The sequence below is a fragment of the Polyodon spathula genome, chromosome 33 (assembly GCF_017654505.1).
Source record: "Polyodon spathula isolate WHYD16114869_AA chromosome 33, ASM1765450v1, whole genome shotgun sequence".
Classification (NCBI taxonomy): Eukaryota; Metazoa; Chordata; class Actinopteri; order Acipenseriformes; family Polyodontidae; genus Polyodon; species Polyodon spathula.
Genome location: NC_054566.1, coordinates 5,847,702 through 5,869,633, shown reverse-complemented (window position 1 = coordinate 5,869,633; position 21,932 = coordinate 5,847,702). Strand labels below are relative to the sequence as shown.

The 21,932-nt window shown below is 43.1% G+C and overlaps 1 protein-coding gene across 2 annotated transcripts in view; it reads left to right on the top strand.

Moving 5' to 3' along the window:
* LOC121303545 (regulator of G-protein signaling 3-like) overlaps positions 1–21,932 on the top strand; it is a 148,856-nt gene that overhangs the window by 29,500 nt on the left and 97,424 nt on the right. For both annotated transcript variants that reach the window (XM_041234300.1, XM_041234301.1), the window contains 6 exons: positions 585–690; positions 1,198–1,600; positions 2,906–2,945; positions 3,125–3,336; positions 7,986–8,069; positions 20,706–20,817. In XM_041234300.1, the coding sequence (XP_041090234.1) occupies positions 585–690; positions 1,198–1,600; positions 2,906–2,945; positions 3,125–3,336; positions 7,986–8,069; positions 20,706–20,817 (957 nt within the window). The remainder of the gene's footprint in view (positions 1–584; positions 691–1,197; positions 1,601–2,905; positions 2,946–3,124; positions 3,337–7,985; positions 8,070–20,705; positions 20,818–21,932) is intronic.

Below are 21,932 nucleotides of genomic sequence, written 5' to 3'. Positions count from 1 at the left end.
AGGCATACTTTTCAAAATCTATTGATTTATTTTTTTTTAAATTTTTATACCGGTACCTAAAAAGTAATTTTTGTAAAACATTAAAATTCAGAAATGCCGTTTTATAGAAGCTGACCACAAAAAGTTGTCTTTCTTGCATTTTACAGTTATTTGTGCAATTATGGTTATATACTTTGCCTGTGTGCATTTTTTAATCTCTTATCAAAGTTACCTACATGGGCAGTCACAAATATATATGAAACTTCACAGATTTTTTAAATGAATAGAGAAATAGACTGTGACCCAACTAGTGAGAAACCACTCATGTGCTTACACTCGTAAGTAATAAACTGCTGGGCTCTCTTCAGGCCAAGCTCTCTTCAGGCCAGGCTCTCTTCAGGCCAAGCTCTCATCATGCCAAGCTGTTCTGCCAAGCACTTTCATGCCATGCTGTCATCATGCCATACTCTTCCCTGTTGTCTACAGTGAATTAGCCAATCTTTTCTCCCATTTTATCCGTGGACATGTGACATGGCTGCAGTGTTTATAATCTGCATATTAATGATGTCTTTTTTTGATAATTAACAGCTGTTATACTATTGTAGGAGGTCCAGCTGACCAGGCAGGGTTACAGCAGTTAGATACTGTATTACAGTTGAATGGACAACCAGTGGAGCAGTGGAAGTGTGTAGAGCTCGCGCACACTATAAGGTACATTTGGAAGTTGCTTGGCTGTTTTGGGGCTGTGCACACCACATATAGTGACTGTATTTAATCCCCTTATCTCTGGAATTTCACGTAACAGATATTTTGTTTTGATACTTGCTGCTTGTCGTTTTTCTGTCCCAACAATACGAGATCAGAGCACCAGCACTGCAGGGTGTACTGTAACACTTTATATTCAAATCCTAATTGTCTGCCAGCCAATAATATAGTTCATATATTAGCACTTAGTATTTGGAGCTCTTGGTTTAGCTACTCTTCTGTTTAGTACAGGGATATTCAGTTAGATAAGATATTTTTCTTTGTTACTTAATCAAAAAAGGCCTTGGTGATCATGCTGTATATTGTGCATTGAGTGGACAGGGTGCACATCATGTTGCTACACCTAGATTAGTTCATCATCTCAAATGTCAATTTGTACACTTTTTTTTTTTTCTCAAGGGTCTGTCATCTCATTTTTCTTTTGATTTATTTCTCATTTGAATTGGCTTCCAGAAACAGCCGCGGTGAGATCACTGTTTCAGTGTGGAGGACGGTTCCTCAGATCAAGCCAGGTTTTGAAAGCCTGATCCGACCATCGTACAAGTGCAACTACAGCCCTCGGTCTCTGTCCTGCAAGAGGGAGAAGAACTACAGCAATAAGCCAGTCCCCTCAGAGCAGAGGCAGAGCTGCCACATACTGTACAAGGGGACTGACTACAGCAGTCAGCCAGTCCCCTCAGAGCAGAGGAAGAGCTGCCACATACAGTACCATGGGACTGACCAAGGCTTTCGTAATGGCCTGGCCCAGCAGGAGCAGGGAGAGAGTAAAACAGCCCACACTGTGCAGGGCCCCCGCGGTGCTGCTTCAGGAGACCAGAACTACATCCTGCTCGCCCCAATAAACCCAGGCAGCCAGGTACAGTCTGAACTTCCTTCATCGTTAGCATCCAAGAGCGAGCTTGTCAGTTCTTTCACTCTGTCTTACTGTTCCATTTAATAGCACCTGGGATTCCTAACCGTCTTGAGCGTGGCCAGTCATGATGCGTCTCCTTGGATTTGTCCTGTATCTTCACTAGACTGTGTGTTCTATAGAGATTCAAATCAGATGTACAACTTTAAAGGCGTGCTCCCCGAGGTTTTGTCTTTATTAGCACCAGCAGTATTATCAGTAGCATCTGTTCAATATCTTTCTGATTCTCTATATTTTCTACTTCAGTACCAACGCTATAGAAGTCAACGTTGCTGCTGCTTGGTGGTACCAGGGTTTCAGGCTGTCGCACACACTGGCTCTGGAGCTGAGTGAGAGTACACAGTCAGGGTTTCAGGCTGTCTCACACACACTGGCTCTGGAGCTGAGTGAGAGTACATAGTCAGGGTTTCAGGCTGTCTCACACACACTGGCTCTGGAGCTGAGTGAGAGTACACAGTCAGGGTTTCAGGCTGTTGCACACACTTGCTCTGGAGCCGAGTGACAGTACACAGTCAGGGTTTCAGGCTGTCTCACACACACTGGCTCTGGAGCTGAGTGAGAGTACACGGTCAGGATTTCAGGCTGCCACACACAGTGTCTCTGGAGCCGAGTGAGAGTACACAGTCAGGGTTTCAGGCTGTCACACACACTGGCTTATTACTGTGTTTTTAGAGGTCTAACCAAACTTCCCCCACCTCTATATTCTCCCTGCTGGGCATGAAAAAATATCTTGACAAAACATGTCCTCATTTTTATATGTAGCTTGCTTAGGTCTTCAATCAAAAGAGTAACCGCTGTAAATCTGGCATTTAAGATCTACATTTCACATACTGTAACAACGGAAGAAACAGGTCATTGCAACCCACATAAGACTGTTATATCCTGTAGTCAGTATGAGTGAATATGTACTCTTTTCTGCATTTAATTACATTACAAATAAGGGTGCACTTAAGTTTAAATCATAAACTTTCAGAGTTATAACTTCGAGGTCCCATCCACAATAGCAGTGGTGTTACACAAACAATCTACGGCCTGTAAGCTGGTATTGAATTGGGATCTGGATTCCCCTTGTATTGAATTGGGATCTGGATTCCCCTTGTATTGAATTGGGGTCTGGATTCCCCATGTATTGAATTGGAATCTGGATTCCCCTTGTATTGAATTGGGATCTGGATTCCCCTTGTATTGAATTGGGATCTGGATTCCCCTTGTATTGTATTAATTCTGACTCTCTGTTTTGATAATCTGCAGATCCTGAGGCCTGTGTTCCAGGAGAACCGTGGTACTCTTGGTAAGTGTCTGTTTGGAACCACATTCATGAGCACATTGTAGGGTGACTATTGCTAAGGTATGTTTACTAACCCTATGTAGAGTGACTGTTGTTAATATATGTTTTGTTAATGTCCACTTTAACATTTCTGAAGTGCAATGTTTCTGTTCCTCATGGCAACACTTTGATTTATTTAATAGGAAGGGTTTATAGAGGGCATGCTCATGGGAGATTGCAACGAAGATCAACCCTTATTGAATCCACTACAAACAAGTCAACACCCGACCACACTCTGAAGAACTACGCTGATTATCAGAACTGCACCATAGTTAGATCTCATGTTCCTCACACCAGCTATGGGACATACGTGACACTGGCACCAAAGGTTTTAATCTTCCCAGTCTCTGTACAGGTAGGTTTCTTGCTGCTTTGTTAAAATAGTTTTTTTTAAATGTAACCCCCTGTCCCTTTCCTTGCAGTGTAACCACCAGCTAAAACACTACACAGGGTCAGTGTTATCAGCTCAGACAGTGCTCGCTATCATGTGCACAGTATACAACATGTTGTATTTTCTTTATATAACCACAGTACAATGATCTTGATGGTTACAAATTCAAATTATGGGTCATTTGATCAACTGTAGCTTTCACGATGACTTTGCAAGGTACAGAAGACTATAAAGGCCAGCTCCTTTCATTGTTATGAACAGGTTAGACCGCCTTTAAAAATGGTCTACCATCAGGCATCCTGCCACAGCTGTGGGAGGCTGCAGGAGCTGTACCATGGTCTTTTTATACCATCAGGTATCCTGTCACAACTGTGGGAGGCATGATAATAGTGCTCTGCAATAATTTAATTTGTCAGTGTAATAACCGATGATCAGCTACACCCTTGGCACACACTTTACGCAAAGCCAATGGAATAAGCTACTGTATAAACTGTGGGGTGGGGTGGGGTAAACTTTAATAGATATTATCCGATTACTTGGGATGACTACAATTTTGTGAAAATCCTATTTTTTATGTTGTTACTTTCCCATTTGTTTTGTGGTATGTGATGGCAGCACTTTCCCATTGTGACCAAGCTCTTGTCACAGCTTCCAAACTATTTCTCTGTGCTGTCCTGATGTGGATACGTTTTTAAAATTACAACATTTTGGCAAATAACACGTTTCTAAAAATACTATTACATTTGTACAAAAATGCTCCAAGTGTAGTACACATTTGTAAAATGAACCAATGCTAATTAGAATCCCATTGCACCACTACAGTCTTATTCTGCTAGGCAAATTTTGTTATTACTAATGTAATTAAATATAGTCATATAAGAACATAAGAACATAAGAAAGTTTACAAACGAGAGGAGGCCATTCGGCCCATCTTGCTCGTTTGGTTGTTTAGTAGCTTATTGATCCCAAAATCTCATCAAGCAGCTTCTTGAAGGATCCCAGGGTGTCAGCTTCAACAACATTACTGGGGAGTTTATTCCAGACCCTCACAATTCTCTGTGTAAAAAAGTGTCTCCTATTTTCTGTTCTGAATGCCCCTTTTTCTAAACTCCATTTGTGACCCCTGGTCCTTGTTTCTTTTTTCAGGCTGAAAAAGTCCCTTGGGTCGACACTGTCAATACCTTTTAGAATTTTGAATGCTTGAATTAGGTCGCCACGTAGTCTTCTTTGTTCAAGACTGAACAGATTCAATTCTTTTAGCCTGTCTGCATATGACATGCCTTTTAAGCCCGGAATAATTCTGGTCGCTCTTCTTTGCACTCTTTTTCTAGAGCAGCAATATCTTTTTTATAGCGAGGTGACCAGAACTGCACACAATATTCAAGATGAGGTCTTACAAGTGCATTGTACAGTTTTAACATTACTTCCCTTGATTTAAATTCAACACTTTTCACAATGTATCCGAGGATCTTGTTAGCCTTTTTTATAGCTTCCCCACATTGCCTAGATGAAGACATTTCTGAGTCAACAAAAACTCCTAGGTCTTTTTCATAGATTCCTTCTCCAATTTCAATATCTCCCATATGATATTTATAATGTACATTTTTATTTCCTGCGTGCAGTACCTTACACTTTTCTCTATTAAATGTCATTTGCCATGTGTCTGCCCAGTTCTGAATCTTGTCTAGATCATTTTGAATGACCTTTGCTGCTGCAACAGTGTTTGCCACTCCTCCTACTTTTGTGTCGTCTGCAAATTTAACAAGTTTGCTTACTATACCAGAATCTAAATCATTAATGTAGATTAGGAATAGCAGAGGACCTAATACTGATCCCTGTGGTACACCGCTGGTTACCACACTCCATTCTGAGGTTTTTCCTCTAATCAGTACTTTCTGTTTTCTACATGTTAACCACTCCCTAATCCATGTACATGTGTTTCCTTGAATCCCAACTGCGTTCAGTTTGAGAATTAATCTTTTGTGCGGGACTTTGTCAAAAGCTTTCTGGAAATCTAAATAAACCATGTCATATGCTTTGCAATTATCCATTATCGATGTTGCATCCTCAAAAAAATCAAGCAAGTTAGTTAGGCACGATCTCCCTTTCCTAAAACCATGTTGACTGTCTCCCAGTACCCTGTTACCATATAGGTAATTTTCCATTTTGGATCTTATTATAGTTTCCATAAGTTTGCATATAATAGAAGTCAGGCTTACTGGTCTGTAGTTACCTGGTTCAGTTTTGTTTCCCTTTTTGTGGATCGGTATTACGTTTGTAATTTTCCAGTCTGTCGGTACCACCCCTGTGTCAAGAGACTGCTGCATGATCTTGGTTAGCGGTTTGTAAATTACTTCTTTCATTTCTTTGAGTACTACTGGGAGGATCTCATCCGGCCCAGGGGATTTGTTTATTTTAAGAGCTCCTAGTCCCTTTAACACTTCTGCCCCAGTTATGCTAAAGTTATTTAAAACTGGATAGGAACTGGATGACATGTGGGGCATGTTGTCAGTATCTTCCTTTGTAAAAACTTGTGAAAAGTAATCATTTAACATATTTGCTATTTTTTTTTCTTCCTCTACGATTTTGCCATTTGTATCTCTTAAACATTTAATCTCCTCTTTGAATGTTCTCTTGCTGTTGTAATATTGGAAAAACATTTTGGAATTGGTTTTAGCTCCCTTAAATGTTCATTTCTATTTCTCTCTTGGCCTTTCTAACTTCCTTTTTGACTTGCGTTTGCAGTTCTGTGTACTCTTTCTGCGTACTTTCTTTTTGGTCCTTTTCTAATGCTCTGTAAAGTGCCTTTTTTCGCTGAATATTTTTTTTAATTGATCTATTAAACCATTTTGGCAATTTAGTTTTACATTTAGATTTGTCTACTTTAGGGATGTAATTGTTATGTAATTGTATGTTTTGGCCAGAACTGTATTTACTATTTTTTTTTTAGAATTGTTATGTGTTATGTATATTTTAACTTTGGTATGCTCAGCTAGCTGCTGAAGCGGAACAGCGCGGATGGAGAGTCCAGGTTTACCCAGTGGAGGTGGGTTGTTGAGGATTTGCAGCACACTCTACAACCCGGTTTCTCAGAGACGTTGGGTTCAGTGACCAAGAGTTGTGTTGCACAGTGAAGAACTTATCTGAAGCAGCACAGTGAAGAACTTATCTGAAGCAACAGAAAGGAGCAGCAACTGGCTGTGGTTGAGACGGAAAGATTCTGGATGGGGATCTCGAGCACAATAGAAAGAAAGCAATGCTGATGTACAGGTAAGTAAGCTGGGCTGAGCTGATTGGGGGATGTAGGGGGGTGATGCTGGGACGCCAGAATCACTGTTGAGCCCTCTTGAGGTGTCATGGGTTAGTCAACGAAACACTGAGGATGGAAAGTGCCCACTTGAAGACCACAGAGATGTACCCTACTTAGCTCAATCCAGATGGTTGTCATGTTGATGCGCTGGGGAGACTGCACTGGGTTGATTCCCGGAGCCAGCATCGTAGCCGTTGTGTGTGCTGATGTGCTGGGCAGGCAAAATGAGCTGATCCCTGGAGCCAGCATTACACTTCAGCAATCAACACCAGACTGGATATCTACATCATCAGATGGAAAACAATACAAATGGATGGAGATGCAGATAGATAACATTTGTTTACTGCAAAGCTACGTCTTAGTTGGTGCTTATCTTGGCGAGAGCCGAGTTCAAATCAGCATGAACTTCAACATCTACTCTCATGTAATGGAAATCATAAAAAACGGCATCCAATAGTCAATGCTGTAAAAGTTTTAAAAAAAGTGAACTCTTTGCTTTTGTTATATGCGTTTTTTCTTCTTTGATTTCCATTAAATATGGCAAACATGTTTGTTCTTGTTTTTTTTTTCAGATTTTAGTAATGTGATTTAATAAAAAAAAAAAAAAAATGAATTTAACTAACTGTGACTTATGTTTTCTTAATTATTTATTCTCGTTAACACTGTTTTTCATTAAAAACTCATTGCTGCAGAATTTTGCAGAAAACGTTCTTTTCTCGTTGTAGATTTTAGTAAAGTTTACCCCGGATTTCCATGGGGACTAATAAATAAAGCCATTAGGGTCTGACATTTAGCACTACATGTAGAACTACATTTAGGGCTACAGCTGAGTAAAAGGCAAACCCAGCAGAGCTGTGTGAAAAGCGTGCGTTTCAGCCGCCCACATGATGCTGAGGGCTGTCTCTGGCTGCAGCAGCGTTTGCATTAGTGGTCTTCCTGTTGATTTTGCAAATCTCAACCCACTGTTGCAAATACAATGCAGCTGTACCTATTAGCTAAAGTCCAGAGGCAGGAAGTAGCTTGCTGTCCTGACCACATCTTGCAGCTGCTGTTTGTAGCCCTCTCATGATGAAGACAGCAGAGGCATTTTGTCAGGCTGCAAACATTTCATACCCACTTGATTTGTTCCAGTTGAGGTCCATATTTTAGCGTGTGGATTTATTTATTTATTTATATGCAAGTATGGACATGCAAGTTAAACTGTCGTTGGTATGAAAAAATTAGTATTTATTAATCTGAGTAAATTCCAATTATGTTTTTTTTTAATTTTATTTAAGTGTTTTTTTTTTTTTTTTTTTTACAGCCTCTGGATCTGTGTAATCCTGCAAGGTCTCTTGTCTTATCTGAAGAGATGATTTTGCATGAAAGCAAGCATCAGTCTATCAAGGTAAGAGAAAGCATACACTGAAAATAATTTGCCAATGTCGATAGTAAGTAGAAGACACTTTGGGAATAGCACCCTTGCAGAATTGCCTACTGTAGTATGCATTTAAATGTAAGTTTGTGTGTGTGTGTTGGGGATGGGGGGCCGATAGACAATTCCCTCCTCAAATTAAACTGCTGCTCCAAACTTAAAAATATACTTGGCAATATGGCAGTGTGCAACACCCTATGCGTACCTGCTTTGATGGTGCTAAACTAGATTAGTGAGAGTTGTATCTCTTGATAAAGCCTGGCCTAATAACTTTCCTGTTTGACAGAGCTAATGGCTGTTCTTCTTTTGGAACCCAGATTCTATCGCGTCTCTGGGTTAGGACCTAGAAATGACAGCCTAGACTTTAGATGAAGTGAATCCACATGGATCTCTTGTCTGTCTCTCTCTCCTTTTTCTCTCTCCCCTCTTATTAAAGATACAGAGTACAGGGAGTCTGCCATGTGCCAAGCTATAGTTGCGTATTGAGCTGAATGAGTGTCAGTGTTTTTAATGTAGTGCTTCTAATAACTTTTACTGCTTAGAAACATACTTTTAGATGTTGAAGTTTCTGCTTTAAGAAGGAAGTGGTACTAACATATTAAAGCATTCAGTAACAATACTATATTTAGCATAATGTTGCACAACACAAGCTAAACTTTCATGTTGACATAACACCAGTATGCTCAATTTATCTTGGATAATTTGAACTGTAACAAGGGTCTCTAATTTTTCACTAATTAAGAAGGTTTGTTTCCAGTCTCAGGGTGTGTGTTTGTGAAACAAAGGACCAGTCTGATTTTAAACTAAAATATGCCAGGAATGGTATAAGACTAGCAAAATAACTGAAACAAGTAATTTTGTAATTACTGTTTACATTTTTCATCTTAATTCTTCTAATTGTTACAGTGCTAAAGTTATTGGCTGTTTTGACATACAAATGAGGCTGTATTAATTCTTTAGTGGAAAGTTTTTCTTTTTTTCCTGTTTAAGTCTTGGAAAAAACAATGGTATTGTCTGAAAGACAGCGTTAATGGGGTGGCAAGAAGTAGTCGTTCTGTGGAAATGTGGCAGGCACAACAGTACCTTGCAGTGCTGTGGTTTGAGGTGTGAAACTGCTTCCTTCCTTAACCCTGTGTACTGTGGTGCTCATGTTGATATTATTTGTCTTGCACTCAGCAGCTCCAGTATATTGAATAAAGTTTCTGACTATAAGCAAAATGCATGAATGACACATTGATGCATTTCAAATCCTGCCCTTCATTTTCTTTTTCATTGCATATTTCTCTTGAAGATTACATTTCTAAATTACAACTACAGTTCTTGTCCACCTAGCATTTATTTCTTCACTCCACTGCAGTCTACACCACAAACATGTCAACAGTAAGCAGTTAAAGATATTACACGTCATCATGGTGGGGCTCAGAGCTGCGGGTTCATGAGATCCAGAGCTCCAGGTCGGGTTCACAGCGTGCACTTCCTTTGTACTTTTCCATAGACTTAATGAAAAACTGACACAGATGTATGCAATTCAATATGTTATTGTAACATCATTAGACTTTATGAAGCAAAATGTGTTAATTCTATTGGGTGATACAAAACCTTTGGCCAGAGCTGCAGACACCCTACGCGGATTTCATTATAATTCAAGGTCAGTGGCACTAACTTTGTTTCCCTTTCAATTCGAATGACAATCATTACCGAATGGGAAGAGCCTTTCTGACCGTCAGTCACTGAGCATATATACAAAAGCTGCCTCCTGTTGAAGAGGGACGTCCTCACAGTAGCACATCGCCATTTTCTCTCTCATCTCACTCAGGTCGTGGATAGCTTTTGCTTCTGCTACTGAATTTGGCTGATTTGTTGGATTTATCCACAAATTTAAAAACAAATTCCACAGTAAAATCACACTTCAAGTGTGTTCTAAAGAGTGCTCTCACTATATTCTCGCGTCAGTTTTCTGACTAGAGCTTGTTTCGACCCCTCCTTAAGGGATTTGCGAGAAGCCACTGCTCTTTTCACTACCCAAGGCCTCGTGTAGTTGATACACCGTGTGGAGAGATGTTGCGGTGCTGTAAGGAGACTCCGCGGGCTCACGGCATCGACCTCTGCGCCGATTTAATCGGTCACAGCGACCAAAAAAAAAAAAACGGTTCGGGCCTAGCGCCCCTCTTAATCCTCAGGCTTTCTTAGCGTGGCTGTGCTTTCCCTTGACGACCACGCCGACTGAATCGGCTGCCTACCCAGGCATCGACAGTGGTTTTTCCCCGCCGATCGCGCAGTTGAGAAAACAGAGCCTAACCGGTCCCAATTGACTCGGCACCGGTGTAAACATCTTCAGCGCCGCCTACAGCTCGGCCCCGACTGTGCCTACCGTCTGCATCGACCTTGGAACTGGTCTACCCGGCACCGATTGACTCTGCACTGACCGCGCTCTTTTCAACGCTGATCCCGGTAGCGATTGATTCGGCACCAGGTAGTAGCTTCAAGGCCGTCTACAGCCCGGCACCAACTGCGCTACACGTCGGCATCGACTCGGCACCGACCTCATGGCACAGACAGAGTGAATCGTTTTGAAAGCATCTGCAGGCTGCTCCTCGAGCTCAGCAGCTTAAAACACCTGCAAAGCATGTCGGTCCAGTCGACTGGGTCCTCCGCTGGTTGCCACCAGTGTGACCGGTGTGCGGCGAAACTGCCCAGGCAGGATGAGCACCAATCCTGTGCCAGGTGCCTAGGGCCAGAGCATGCGGTTAAAGCACTGGCAGGTGAGCTGGACTGCTCTCCATGTCGGAGGTTCTCGAGGAGAAATAAGTGATGGAGAGCAGCCCTATCTCTAGCAGAGCCTCTCTCCTCAAGCCATGGGAGAATGAGATCGGTGGTCCAAGAGCCTCCGCAGAGGTTGTTTAGACCACCATCCCCTGCTACACTGACCAGGGAACTCTCCCAAACAACTGGGTCACCCTTTCCCACCACTGGTACAGAGGTGCAGACTCCTCACAGGGGAGGCAAGATATTCACCGCCGAAGCAGTACCACTCGAGGGGACGCTCACCAGGGAACAGGAGGTCGCTGCGCAGGCACCGCTCTCCTTCTCCACACAAGCGCAGACGTTCATCGTCACAGTTGCCTCGACGTCCCAGACCCAGCCACCTCTGTCGGGCAGGCCACACTGGGGAGCACCCAACCGCGTGCAGCTGCAGCCTCAGATGTCCCCTGGCCAGCGGAACAGGAGGGAGAGGGAAACCGCTTCCTTCAGTAGAAAGGACAACCACAGGATGCCCTCCCCTTATGCCAGGACTTCCTGGATTTGGTGCGTTCCTCCTGGGGCAACACAGCGTCTGCACCCTCAGCTTCCAGAACAGCAGAGTCTCTGCTTCTGACTGCAGGAGCCAAAGAAGCGGGCCTCAGCACATTCTCCACTATCGGGGACACGGTCACGGTGCTGGTGCAAGGTTCCACCTTCACCAAGGGGGATAAGGACCCAACCTGTCCGTCCAAACCCTGCAGGACAACGGTTGCGATGCTGAAGAAGGCATTTGCGTCGGCAGTGCTGTCAGTGCGAGCAGAGAAAGCCATGGCCATACTGGTGCCAAAACCAGTTGGATGAGAGGCTGCAGGACAATGCCACAAATGAAGACACAGGGGAGCTCCAAGCAGTGGCTAAGCGATGACTGACCTAATAGGTGAGTTAGGTCAGGCATCTTGGAGGTCGCTGGCATTGATGGTGGCTGCTCGCCGACATTTGTGGCTGACGCAAGCCAAGGTTGTGGAAACTGAGAAGGTGGCGCTGCTGGATGCCCCCATTACACAGGGGCATACTTTTGTGGCGCCCATTGATGTGAGCCTTGAGAGGTCCCACAAGGCCACAGAGGTACCCTCAAAGTTTTCGCGCCTTCAGACTTAGTCAGCACCCAAGGTGACATGCGCAGCCCGCTTGGGTAAAAGGGTCTGAACACTGCCCTCTACCCCAGAGTAGGCAATAAGGCAGAGGCAGAGCCAGTGGCAGGGGACCACCGCAGGCCAGGGGTAACCGGTTCTCCGGCTAGAGACCGAAGCCGGGGCCTAAGAAAGACCCGCCAACTCCCAAGCCCAAGGGAGACCGCCCCTGAGGGTCCCCGGCTGCCACCAAACCCCCCCACAACCAGACTGACCAATGGCAACGACCCATGGCAAGGCTGCACCCAGGACTCCTGGGTGATATCGACTATGAGACAAGGATAGGCTCTACAATTCCGCATAGGTCCGCCACCCTTCAAGGGTGTGCTCCTCACCACCGTCAAACCAGCTAGGGTGATACTCCCTCAACAGGAGATCACCAATCTTCAACAGAAGAACGCTGTATGCTTTTGGTAAGTCCAAGCGAGGCCCTCAGCGGCTTTTACTCCAGGTACTTCCTGGTGCCCTAGAGGGTTGGCGGTTTCAGACCTATTCTGGACCTCAGGGTCCTCAACTTGTTCCTCAAACAGAGGAACAAGTTCAACATGTTAACAGCACAGCGTATCCTCCATTGTCCAACCGGGCGACTGGTTCACATCGATCGACCTGCAAGACGCCTATTTTCACGTCCAAATCCGTCCCGCGCACAGAACATATCTGCTCTTCGCTTTTCAAGGCAATGCGTACGAATTCTGCGTGCTGCCATTTGGCCTCTTGCTGGCGCCCCACACATTTTCAAAGTGCATGGATGCAGCACTGGCTCCACTCATTCTGCGGGGTATTCGGATCCTGAACTAGCTGGATGATTGGTTAGTTTGTGTGCAGTAGAAATCACGCTCAGAGGCGCACACAAAACAGGTCATAGATCATGTGGCGAAGTTAGGGCTCTCAGCACATCAACAGAAAAGCAACTTTGTACCGTCTCAGTCCACAGTATTCCTGGGGATTAAATTGAACTCTTTAAAGTGAGCGTGCTTGCCTCACTGTCGAAAGACAGGATTCAGTCGTTGGAGATCACACTCTCCCTATTCAGAGAGGATGCTCTCCTAAAGGTCAAAGTATATCAGAGGTTGTTGGGGCTGATGGCAACCGCCTCGAATCCTTCCACTAGGGCTGCTGAGAATGTGCCCGCTTCAGGCCTGGGTGAATACGCTCAAGGTGCACACGGTCTGAGATCAGTACCGGCTGGTGCGAGTATCCAGACAATGCCGGAAGACACTGGATCGGTGTTCCGTCCCGGCAATCTGCAGTTCGGATCTCCCCTCGGATCCCCTCACAGAAGGGAAGTGATCACTATAGACGCCTCCAGCTTGGGCTGGGGAGTAGTCTGGAGCAGGAGAGGAATAAGAGGTCAGTGGAAGGGATATTGGCAGCAAGTGCACATAAATGCACAAGAGCTGCAAGCAGTGAGCCTGGCGGTAATCCGCACAAACTTGTGCAGCAATTAGCGCACAAACTTGTGCTGGTCCAGATGGACACCACCACAGTGGTAGCCTGCATAAACCACCAAGGCGGCCTGCGCTCTCTGGGCCTTTACCACGCAGCACACAGACTCCTGTCCTGGACGCACAGAAACTTGCGTTCCATCAGGGCGGTTCACCTCCCTGGTGTGGACAACAAAGCAGCAGACCTCCTGTCCAGAAGAGCTCCAGACAGCTCGGAGTGGAGGCTGCATTCTCAAGTGGTGAAACAGATTTGGGAGAGGTTTCGACCTGCACGAGTCGACCTGTTTGCCACGGCCGAGTCCACTCATTGCCCCCTATGGTTCTCCATGGAGAGAGACAGGGGGCCGCCTGGGAATAGACGCGCTAGCTCACCCCTGGCTCTTGTATGCGTAACACTCCGCTACCATTACTACCCCTGACACTAGAGAGGATCAGGGTGGAAAGAGCACAGGTTTAGCTGGTTGCACCCGATGGCCGAGACGCCCCGGGTTTGCTCTCCTCTCTGACATGTTATCGGATCAGCAGTAGCAGCTCCCGCTGCTCAAGGACCTCCTGAGCCAAGCAGAGGGTACCCGAACCCAGCCCAGCTCCATCTCTGGGTCTGGCCGTTGAACGGAGCCGTCTATTCAGACGAGGTTTGCCAGATGCAGTAGTAGAAACACTAGAGTCAGCTAGGGCGCCGAGCACTAGAGCCCAGTACTCATATAAATGGAAAGTTTTCCAAGACTGGTGCCTTGCTGAAGGTCACGATCTGGTGACTTGTCCTACCTTCTTACAACACCTGTTTGATGCAGGAAAATCAGCATCCACTTTGAAGGTATACCTGGCAGCAATATCAGTGTGCCATAACAAAATTAATTCGGTGTCCCCTGGGGCACATTTCCTGGCAGTGCAATTTCTTAAAGGGGCTCGGAGGCTTTGCCCTACCATGAAAAGTATGGTCCCCAAGTGGGATCTAGAACTGGTACTACGGGCCCTTATGGGTCCCCCATTTGAGCCCATGGCGTCAGCAGAGCTGCACCCTTTTTCCTTGAAGGTGGCGTTTTTAATACCCATTATGTCTGCCAGACGAGTAAGTGAGCTTCATTCGCTGTCCGTCGATGAAAGGATCATTGGAAGTGACTCACAGATAACATTAAGAACAAATCCATCCTTTTTGCCAAAGGTGGTATCCTCATTCCATATTAACCAGTCAGTGGTTTTGGAAACTTTTTCAGACTTCCCCCGCACAAGTCAGAGGAGGAACGTAGACAACGCACTCTATGCCCAGTTCAGGCTCTGCGCTGTTTTATTTGGATAGGACGGCATCCTGGAGACAGTCCAACCAGCTATTTGTCTGCTATGGGTCCCACTCTAGAGGTCAGGCCCTAATGAAGCAACATCTAGCGCACTGGGTGACCAGATGCGATACGCATGGCGTAGGAACAGATGGACTCTCCGTTACCAGGGGACATTATGGCCCATTCTACCAGGGGCCAGGCAACTTCGTGGGCTTTCCTTCATGGCCCCTCGTTAGATGAGTTGTGCAGTGCTGCTACATGGACAGGTAGTCAGACATTTGTGTGTTTTTATCGCCTTGATGTTGCAAACCATGCGAGACCCTCTCTAGGCTCTAGAGTTTTGCAGGCGGCATGCCCTTAGATGTCATTTGGGCTCTGTTGCTATCGCCATGGGGCTGTACTGTCGGTAATCTGGAGCCACGACAGCTTTGGTACAGCTTTCCCATTTGGTAATGGTTGTCATTCGAATTGAAAGGGAACGTTAGGTTATAGCCATAACCCTGATTCCCTGAAAAGAGAATGACAACCATTACCCTTTGAGGTCGTGTCCCCAGCTGACCTCTGTTTTCAAAAGTAAATGGCGATGTGCTACTGTGAGGACGTTCCTCTTCAACAGGAGGTGGGAGGGACTTCCCCCTCACAGCAGGGCCCTGATAGGGCAGCTTTTTTATATATGCTTGGTGATTGACGGTCAGAGAGGCTCTTCCCATTCGGTAATGGTTGTCATTCTCTTTTCAGGGAACCAGGGTAATGGTAATAACCTAACGTTAATAGTGGTGGTGGGGGGTAGGCAAAAGTAGAAAAAGAAGAACTGCACAAACTTCATTTTCACTGTTAAATCTTTTTCAAGTTAAGTTTTTTGTAATAGTAAACCCACAAAATTGGACAGGTGTTTCAACATGAAATCTGGATTATTCAGATGTTTCAACAGGAAATACAGATTATTTACTGACTGAGCATTTTTTAAACACAAACACAAGCAGCACGAAATGGCAGAGCCAGTTCCAGTGGCAGCTCTGCACAGTGCTGTACAGCACCTATAATTCAACACGCAGCTTATTAAAGGGAAGAGCAAAACAAACAATAACACGTACAAAATGTTATAATATGGCTTGTTTATTGATAGATATATTGCTATGTATGTTAACAGTTAAAATATTCCTTCTCTGCTTTGTTTTAAATATAGTGCTGGATGCTAGAGTCTGTTTCATGTGTTGTCATCAGACAATGCTGGGCTTAATTATCACAGTGAAACAAGCTGCTACGAGACTTTTGGAAAGTATACAATATTGCAGGACAGTGCTTGGTGCTGATAGGTTAAAACAGTAAGCACCTGCCCTCACATTGCAATGCTTAGTGCTAATTGGTTGAATTGCTAATTGAGCCCGCACACAGCCGAGTATTGACAATATTACAGGCAGTGCAGATCAACCACACGCTGCTCATATGTTAACAAGAGTACACTGGTGTTCAGCACTGGCGTAGCCAGAACATTTTTCCCACTAGGGCAAAAATACAAATATCTCCTAGAAACTGTCAATTTCTACCAAGAGTTCCTGTTCTGATTCAGTTTTAAATACAGCTATGGCCAAAAGTTTTGCAGCACCTAGAATTTCAGAATTGAGACATAAATAAATGTAAAAATAAATTATATATATAATGACACACACACACAGTGGCTGTCAAATGTATTCATCCCACCTTGGACTTTTCCACATTTTATTGTGTTACAACATGGAATCAGAATTGATTTAATTAGGCGTCTTTGCCAACACAAAAAAAGTCCATAATGTCAAAGTGAAAAATAAAATCTACAAAATGTTCTAAATTAATTACAAATACAAAACAGAAAGTAATTGATTGTATAAGTATTCATCCCCTTCCGTCAATATTTGGTAGAGGCACCTTTGACAGCAATTACTGCCATGAGTCTATTTGGATAAATCTCTACCAGCTTTACACATCTGGACACTGCAATTTTTGCCCATTCTTTGCAAAATTGCTCAAGCTCCATCAAGTTGGATGGGGACCTTTGGTCAACAGCAATTTTCAGCTCTTTCCACATATTCTCAATTGGATTGCGGTCTGAGCTTTGACTGGGCCACTCCAGGACATTGACCTTTTTGTTTTTAAGACACTCCTATGTGGCTTTGGCTGTATGTTTGGGGTCATTGTCTTGCTGGAAGATGAATCTTCTCCCAAGTCCCAGATCTCTTGCAGACTTCAGCAGGTTTTCCTCCAGGATTTCTCTGTACTTTGCTGCATCCATTTTGCCCTCTATCTTCATGAGCTTTCCAGGCCCTGACTCAGAGAAGCATCCCCATAGCATGATGCTGCCTCCACCATGCTTCGCGGTAGGGATGGTGTTCTCAGGATGATGTGTGGTGTTAGGCTTGCGCCAAACATAGCGTTTAGCATTGAGGCCAAAAAGCTCTATTTTGGTCTCATCAGACTATAGAATCTTCTGCTTGGTCTCAGTGTCTCCAACATGCCTTCTGGCAAAAAGTTTTGTCATCTGATGAAACTAAAATGGAAATTTGGCCTTAATGCAAAGTATTATGTTTGGCGCAAACCCAAAACAGCGCATCAGCCAAAGAACACCGTCCCTACTGTGAAGCATGGTGGTGGCAACATCATGTTATGGGGATGTTTCTCATCAACAGGGACTGGGGCACTTGTCAGGATAGAAGGGAAAATCAATGGAGCAAAGTACAGAGAAGTCCTTGAGGAAAACTTGCCGCCCTCTGCAAGAAAGCTGAAACTGGGACAGAGGTTCACTTTTCCCGAAGCACACAGCCAGAGCTACACTGGAGTGGCTGAGGAACAAAAAGGTAAATGTCCTTGAGTGGCCCAGTCAGAGCCCCGACCTAAATCCAATCAGAAATTTGTGGCATGACTTGAAGATTGCTGTCCATCAACGCTCCCCAAGGACCTTGACAGAGCTTGAACAGTTATGTAAAGAATAATGGTCAAATATTGCCAAATCTAGGTGTGCAAAGTTGGTAGAGACCGATCCCAACAGACTCATAGCTGTAATTGCTGCCAAAGGTGCTTCCACCAAGTATTAACTCAGGGGGGTTGAGACTAAACAATTATGATCTTTCAGTTTTGTATTTTTATTATATATATTTTTTTCTCAATAAAACATTTTTTCCCCTTAACAGTGTGGTATGTAGATATGTGGGAAAAAAAAAATCCTCATTTAAGTGCATGAAACTCTGAGACACTGACACACAAAATGTGAAAAAAGTTCAGGTGGGTGTAGACTTTCTATAGTCATCATGTAATCAAAGAAACTACAAAATGATATTGCAAAAGTCTACCAGAAGCCATAATTGTAGTACAGTATTTCATGTTAGGTTTGGCCCATGGTTTAGGCATCTGTGTTCAAGGTAACAGTTTAAGAACACATATTTAGTGAACTTTAACCAATTTAATATAACAAAAAGCAAAATATACAATTCTTGGTACTTAAAATCAAATAAATGAGTTGATAGATTATTTGTTAGTATTCGCTCATGCCAAAAGTATTGGCACCCCTTCTTTTGCTTTTGTTACAGCTTTCAGACATTTATGATCATTCTTAACCAATGTATTGCATCTTGTTTATGATCATTCTTGACCAGCGTGTTATATCTTATTGGTGAAATCTGGGCACACACTGTCTTGTGTATTTCCTTCAGCTCAGATAGATTGGATACACGATGTGGCTACAGCTTTTTTCAGATCAGTCCAAAGCATTTCTATTGGATTGAGATCTGGTGATTTACGAAGGTCATTCCAGAACTGTCATCTTTGTTTTCTTCAAGTTTTCCAGAGTTGCTTTGGGTAGTTGTCATTTTGGAAGACAAACTGTCTGCCAATCAGCCTACAAGCACATAGTATCATTGTACTTTGTAGAATGTTTTGATACATGGCTGCACTGATCGATCTTGAATATCTCCAGTCCCTGAACTGCTAAAACACACCTGTATCATGATATTACCACCTCCATGGTTAACTGTAGGAACACAGTTTTCTTCATAGAAGAAGAAAGGGGAAAGCCTTCAAGCCATACTGTGGTCCATTTTTCAGGAAAGTTTTTATTTTTGGCTCATCAGACCAGGTAATTGTGTTGCATTTGTTAAATACAGAACTCTAGATTGTAGTGCAATTGGCAAAAAAGAGACTTTGGAAGCTGTATCAAATAAATTATATTAATATCTTTGGATGTTTTATCAATGAATGAAGCTTACATCATACAGATATTTCAATGATCTGTTTACATTGTTGTTAGGCTAATTGTTATCACTGTATCAAACAAATTCTGATTTAAATCAAAGGGCACACCCAATTACATGGTTTTAAACTTGAACTACCATGCCATGTAATAACAGTTTACCAGTAACGGGCATGGCTCTTATTGCCATGTGTCTTCATAAGGCTGCGTGCTTTATTAGTTAATGATATGTCATCGTTATCTATCTGCGGGATTGTTTTGTGCAGGGGGTAGAAGTGTGCTGTATAATCAGTGAATGTGTTTAAATAAATCATTAGGAATCACCTGCAGTTGTAAACTATGTCTGAGTCTTTTAGACTGTGAAAAAATTTCCAAAAAACCCCCACTGCAGTCTAGTGCCAATGATGCTGGCCCTGCCAGCAGCAGTCTGCTTTATGAGGCTTAAAAAAAACAACAGCAAGTAGATTTTGTAAAAAGAACAAGTACTTTATTCTAGCATTGTATTTTTTCCCTTGGACTAGTAGTTTGAAAAATAAATAAATAAATAATAATAACAATTCCACTTCCCCGATAGCTGCGAACAGAAACTCTGATCTTAAATTAAATGTTGAAGTATTGATTTTGAACAACTGATCCAGTCATATTACTTGATCAGCAGGACAGTACATGTACTTTCAAGTTGAACAGACTGGTTCATTTTAGCCTTGTTGACAGGAATGTGCTGACTTTGTTTTTCTTTTCCCATGTTAAAACATATTTAGCTTCCTATTCTGATCCTCATCACCTCTATGGTATAGTGCTGTACGTTTTTCAGTGTGCTGGTTCATGTGTGGAATATACAGAATATGAAAATAAATAATCTGGATAACTACGCTCATAAATAAGCAGTTTGACAAGTTGACCCTTGAACCCTTTCCTTATCATGGCTGTCCATAGTTAATTCCCTGAAGTAAAAGTCCTGTTTCTCAGGCTTGTTTTATGAATACATGTGCAGGAGGAATATTTAAGACATGCATAAAATCATTTAACAGGTTGGTGAAGCAACTCACCAGAATGGGAAACACCAAATTTCTCAGTGACTTGTTTCAGGGTTTTTTTTTTTTTTTTTTACAAATTACTAATTTTTATTATCGAGAGAAACAGCGGTGCATTTCGCCTTTTGTTTGCATGCCGTTTTGCAGTGATGAGGTTCACTCATGGAAATCAAGCCAATGAACCAGTCGGTGTGCCTCAAGACACTCTCACGAATAAACCATTTGAATTGAAGTTTGAGGATGATGAGTTGTCAGGTTACAAAACAGTACTGTATCAGTTGTGAACTAATCGCTAGCGGTGCCAAAAAAGTGTTCTTTTAAGCGAAGTTCCTGTTCTTTTAGGTGGAGCATTTACAATGGGGAAAAATCTGTTTCACCACAAGTGTGATCTGTTAGCAGAAGTGTTCTCTTAGGAGGTGTATACACGGAGTCTACTGTAGCAGTATATTTGTGATTTATTGTCCCGTAACATATATTTAACGTGTGCGTGTCACACTAAGGGCATTATTATTGAATATATGGATCTATGTCACACTTACTAGAAGCACTTATTCAATTGGGATGAAACGTGATTGGCACATTCTTTAGCATTCTTTTAGTTCTTGAAAGTCTGTATATGAACCTTGTGTTTGCACAGGTGCATTTCCAGCTGTGGCAGTGGGTGTGTGTCACTGATGTGTGTTTGCATTTTGTTTGCAGGTGACTGTTTTCATCTACACTGATCTGATGCTGCTCACCAGAGAAGATGAGCTGGGCCGGTGCAATGTGCTGCAGAACCCTCTCTTCCTTCAGCACCTGAAGCTGCAGGAGGGTGAGTGCATGAGCTCTTCAGTGTTTTAATAGTGTGTCTGAGAGAGCACCAGGGCATTACTAGCATACAGTCTGTCTGAGATCACACTGGAATATTACTAGCCTGTATAGTACCAGTGTCTCTCTGAGAAGCCATTCCCAATTACAATATTTATTGCCAGAGAAAGACAAATTAACACATTCCATCTTCAAACTGTCTTCAGGAGTTGATGAGCAAAAGATGATTCTCCCAAGCATGTGCAAACCCTTGGAACAACCAAATGAACAGAATTCTGAGAACGGGAACTGTAACCAGTGCTAGAACTTTTAACCAAAGCACTCAGTGTCAAGCCTTTAAACGCCTTAAATATGAAACAGTACCAATGAAAAAGCCCCTGATTTGCAAGTGAGACAGCCTAGTTTTATATACACATGTCAATGATGTGTCAGACAAGGCACATTTAAAACAAATCTGCAGCATGAATTGTACAACGCATCAAGTTTATGTACAGGCTGTTTAAAAGCAAACTGGTCAATATAATCCCCACAATCAAAAACAGGAGGAAGAGTATGAGTCACTAGTGTTCACCTACTAGATTGAAAGAAAGCCTTCTTGTTCCTGGAGAGAAACACCATTTTAGGTCCTAATTTTAATACCAATTTATCAATATGGTAATTAAGAGCAAGGTGCTCTTCAATCCATATACCTAGATATTTATCAAGTCAGATTTCTAGTCTTCCTGTTCGAGCAAAACAGCATTGTTCTTGTCCTTGGATACATTGAGTGAGTCTGAATGAGCCCTCAGGAATGTAATAACCTAGCCTGAATGAGCGCTCAGGAATGTAATAACCTAGCCTGAATGAGCGCTCAGGAATGTAATAACCTAGTCTGAATGAGCCCTCAGGAATGTAATAACCTAGCCTGAATGAGCGCTCAGGAATGTAATAACCTAGTCTGAATGAGCCTCAGGAATGTAATAACCTAGCCTGAATGAATGTAATAACCTAACCTTACATTATTGGATCGGACTTACTCGCGAATGTAATACATAGGATCCTGAATGAGCCCTCAGGAATGTAATAACCTAGCCTGAATGAGCGCTCAGGAATGTAATAACCTAGTCTGATCTGGTTCAG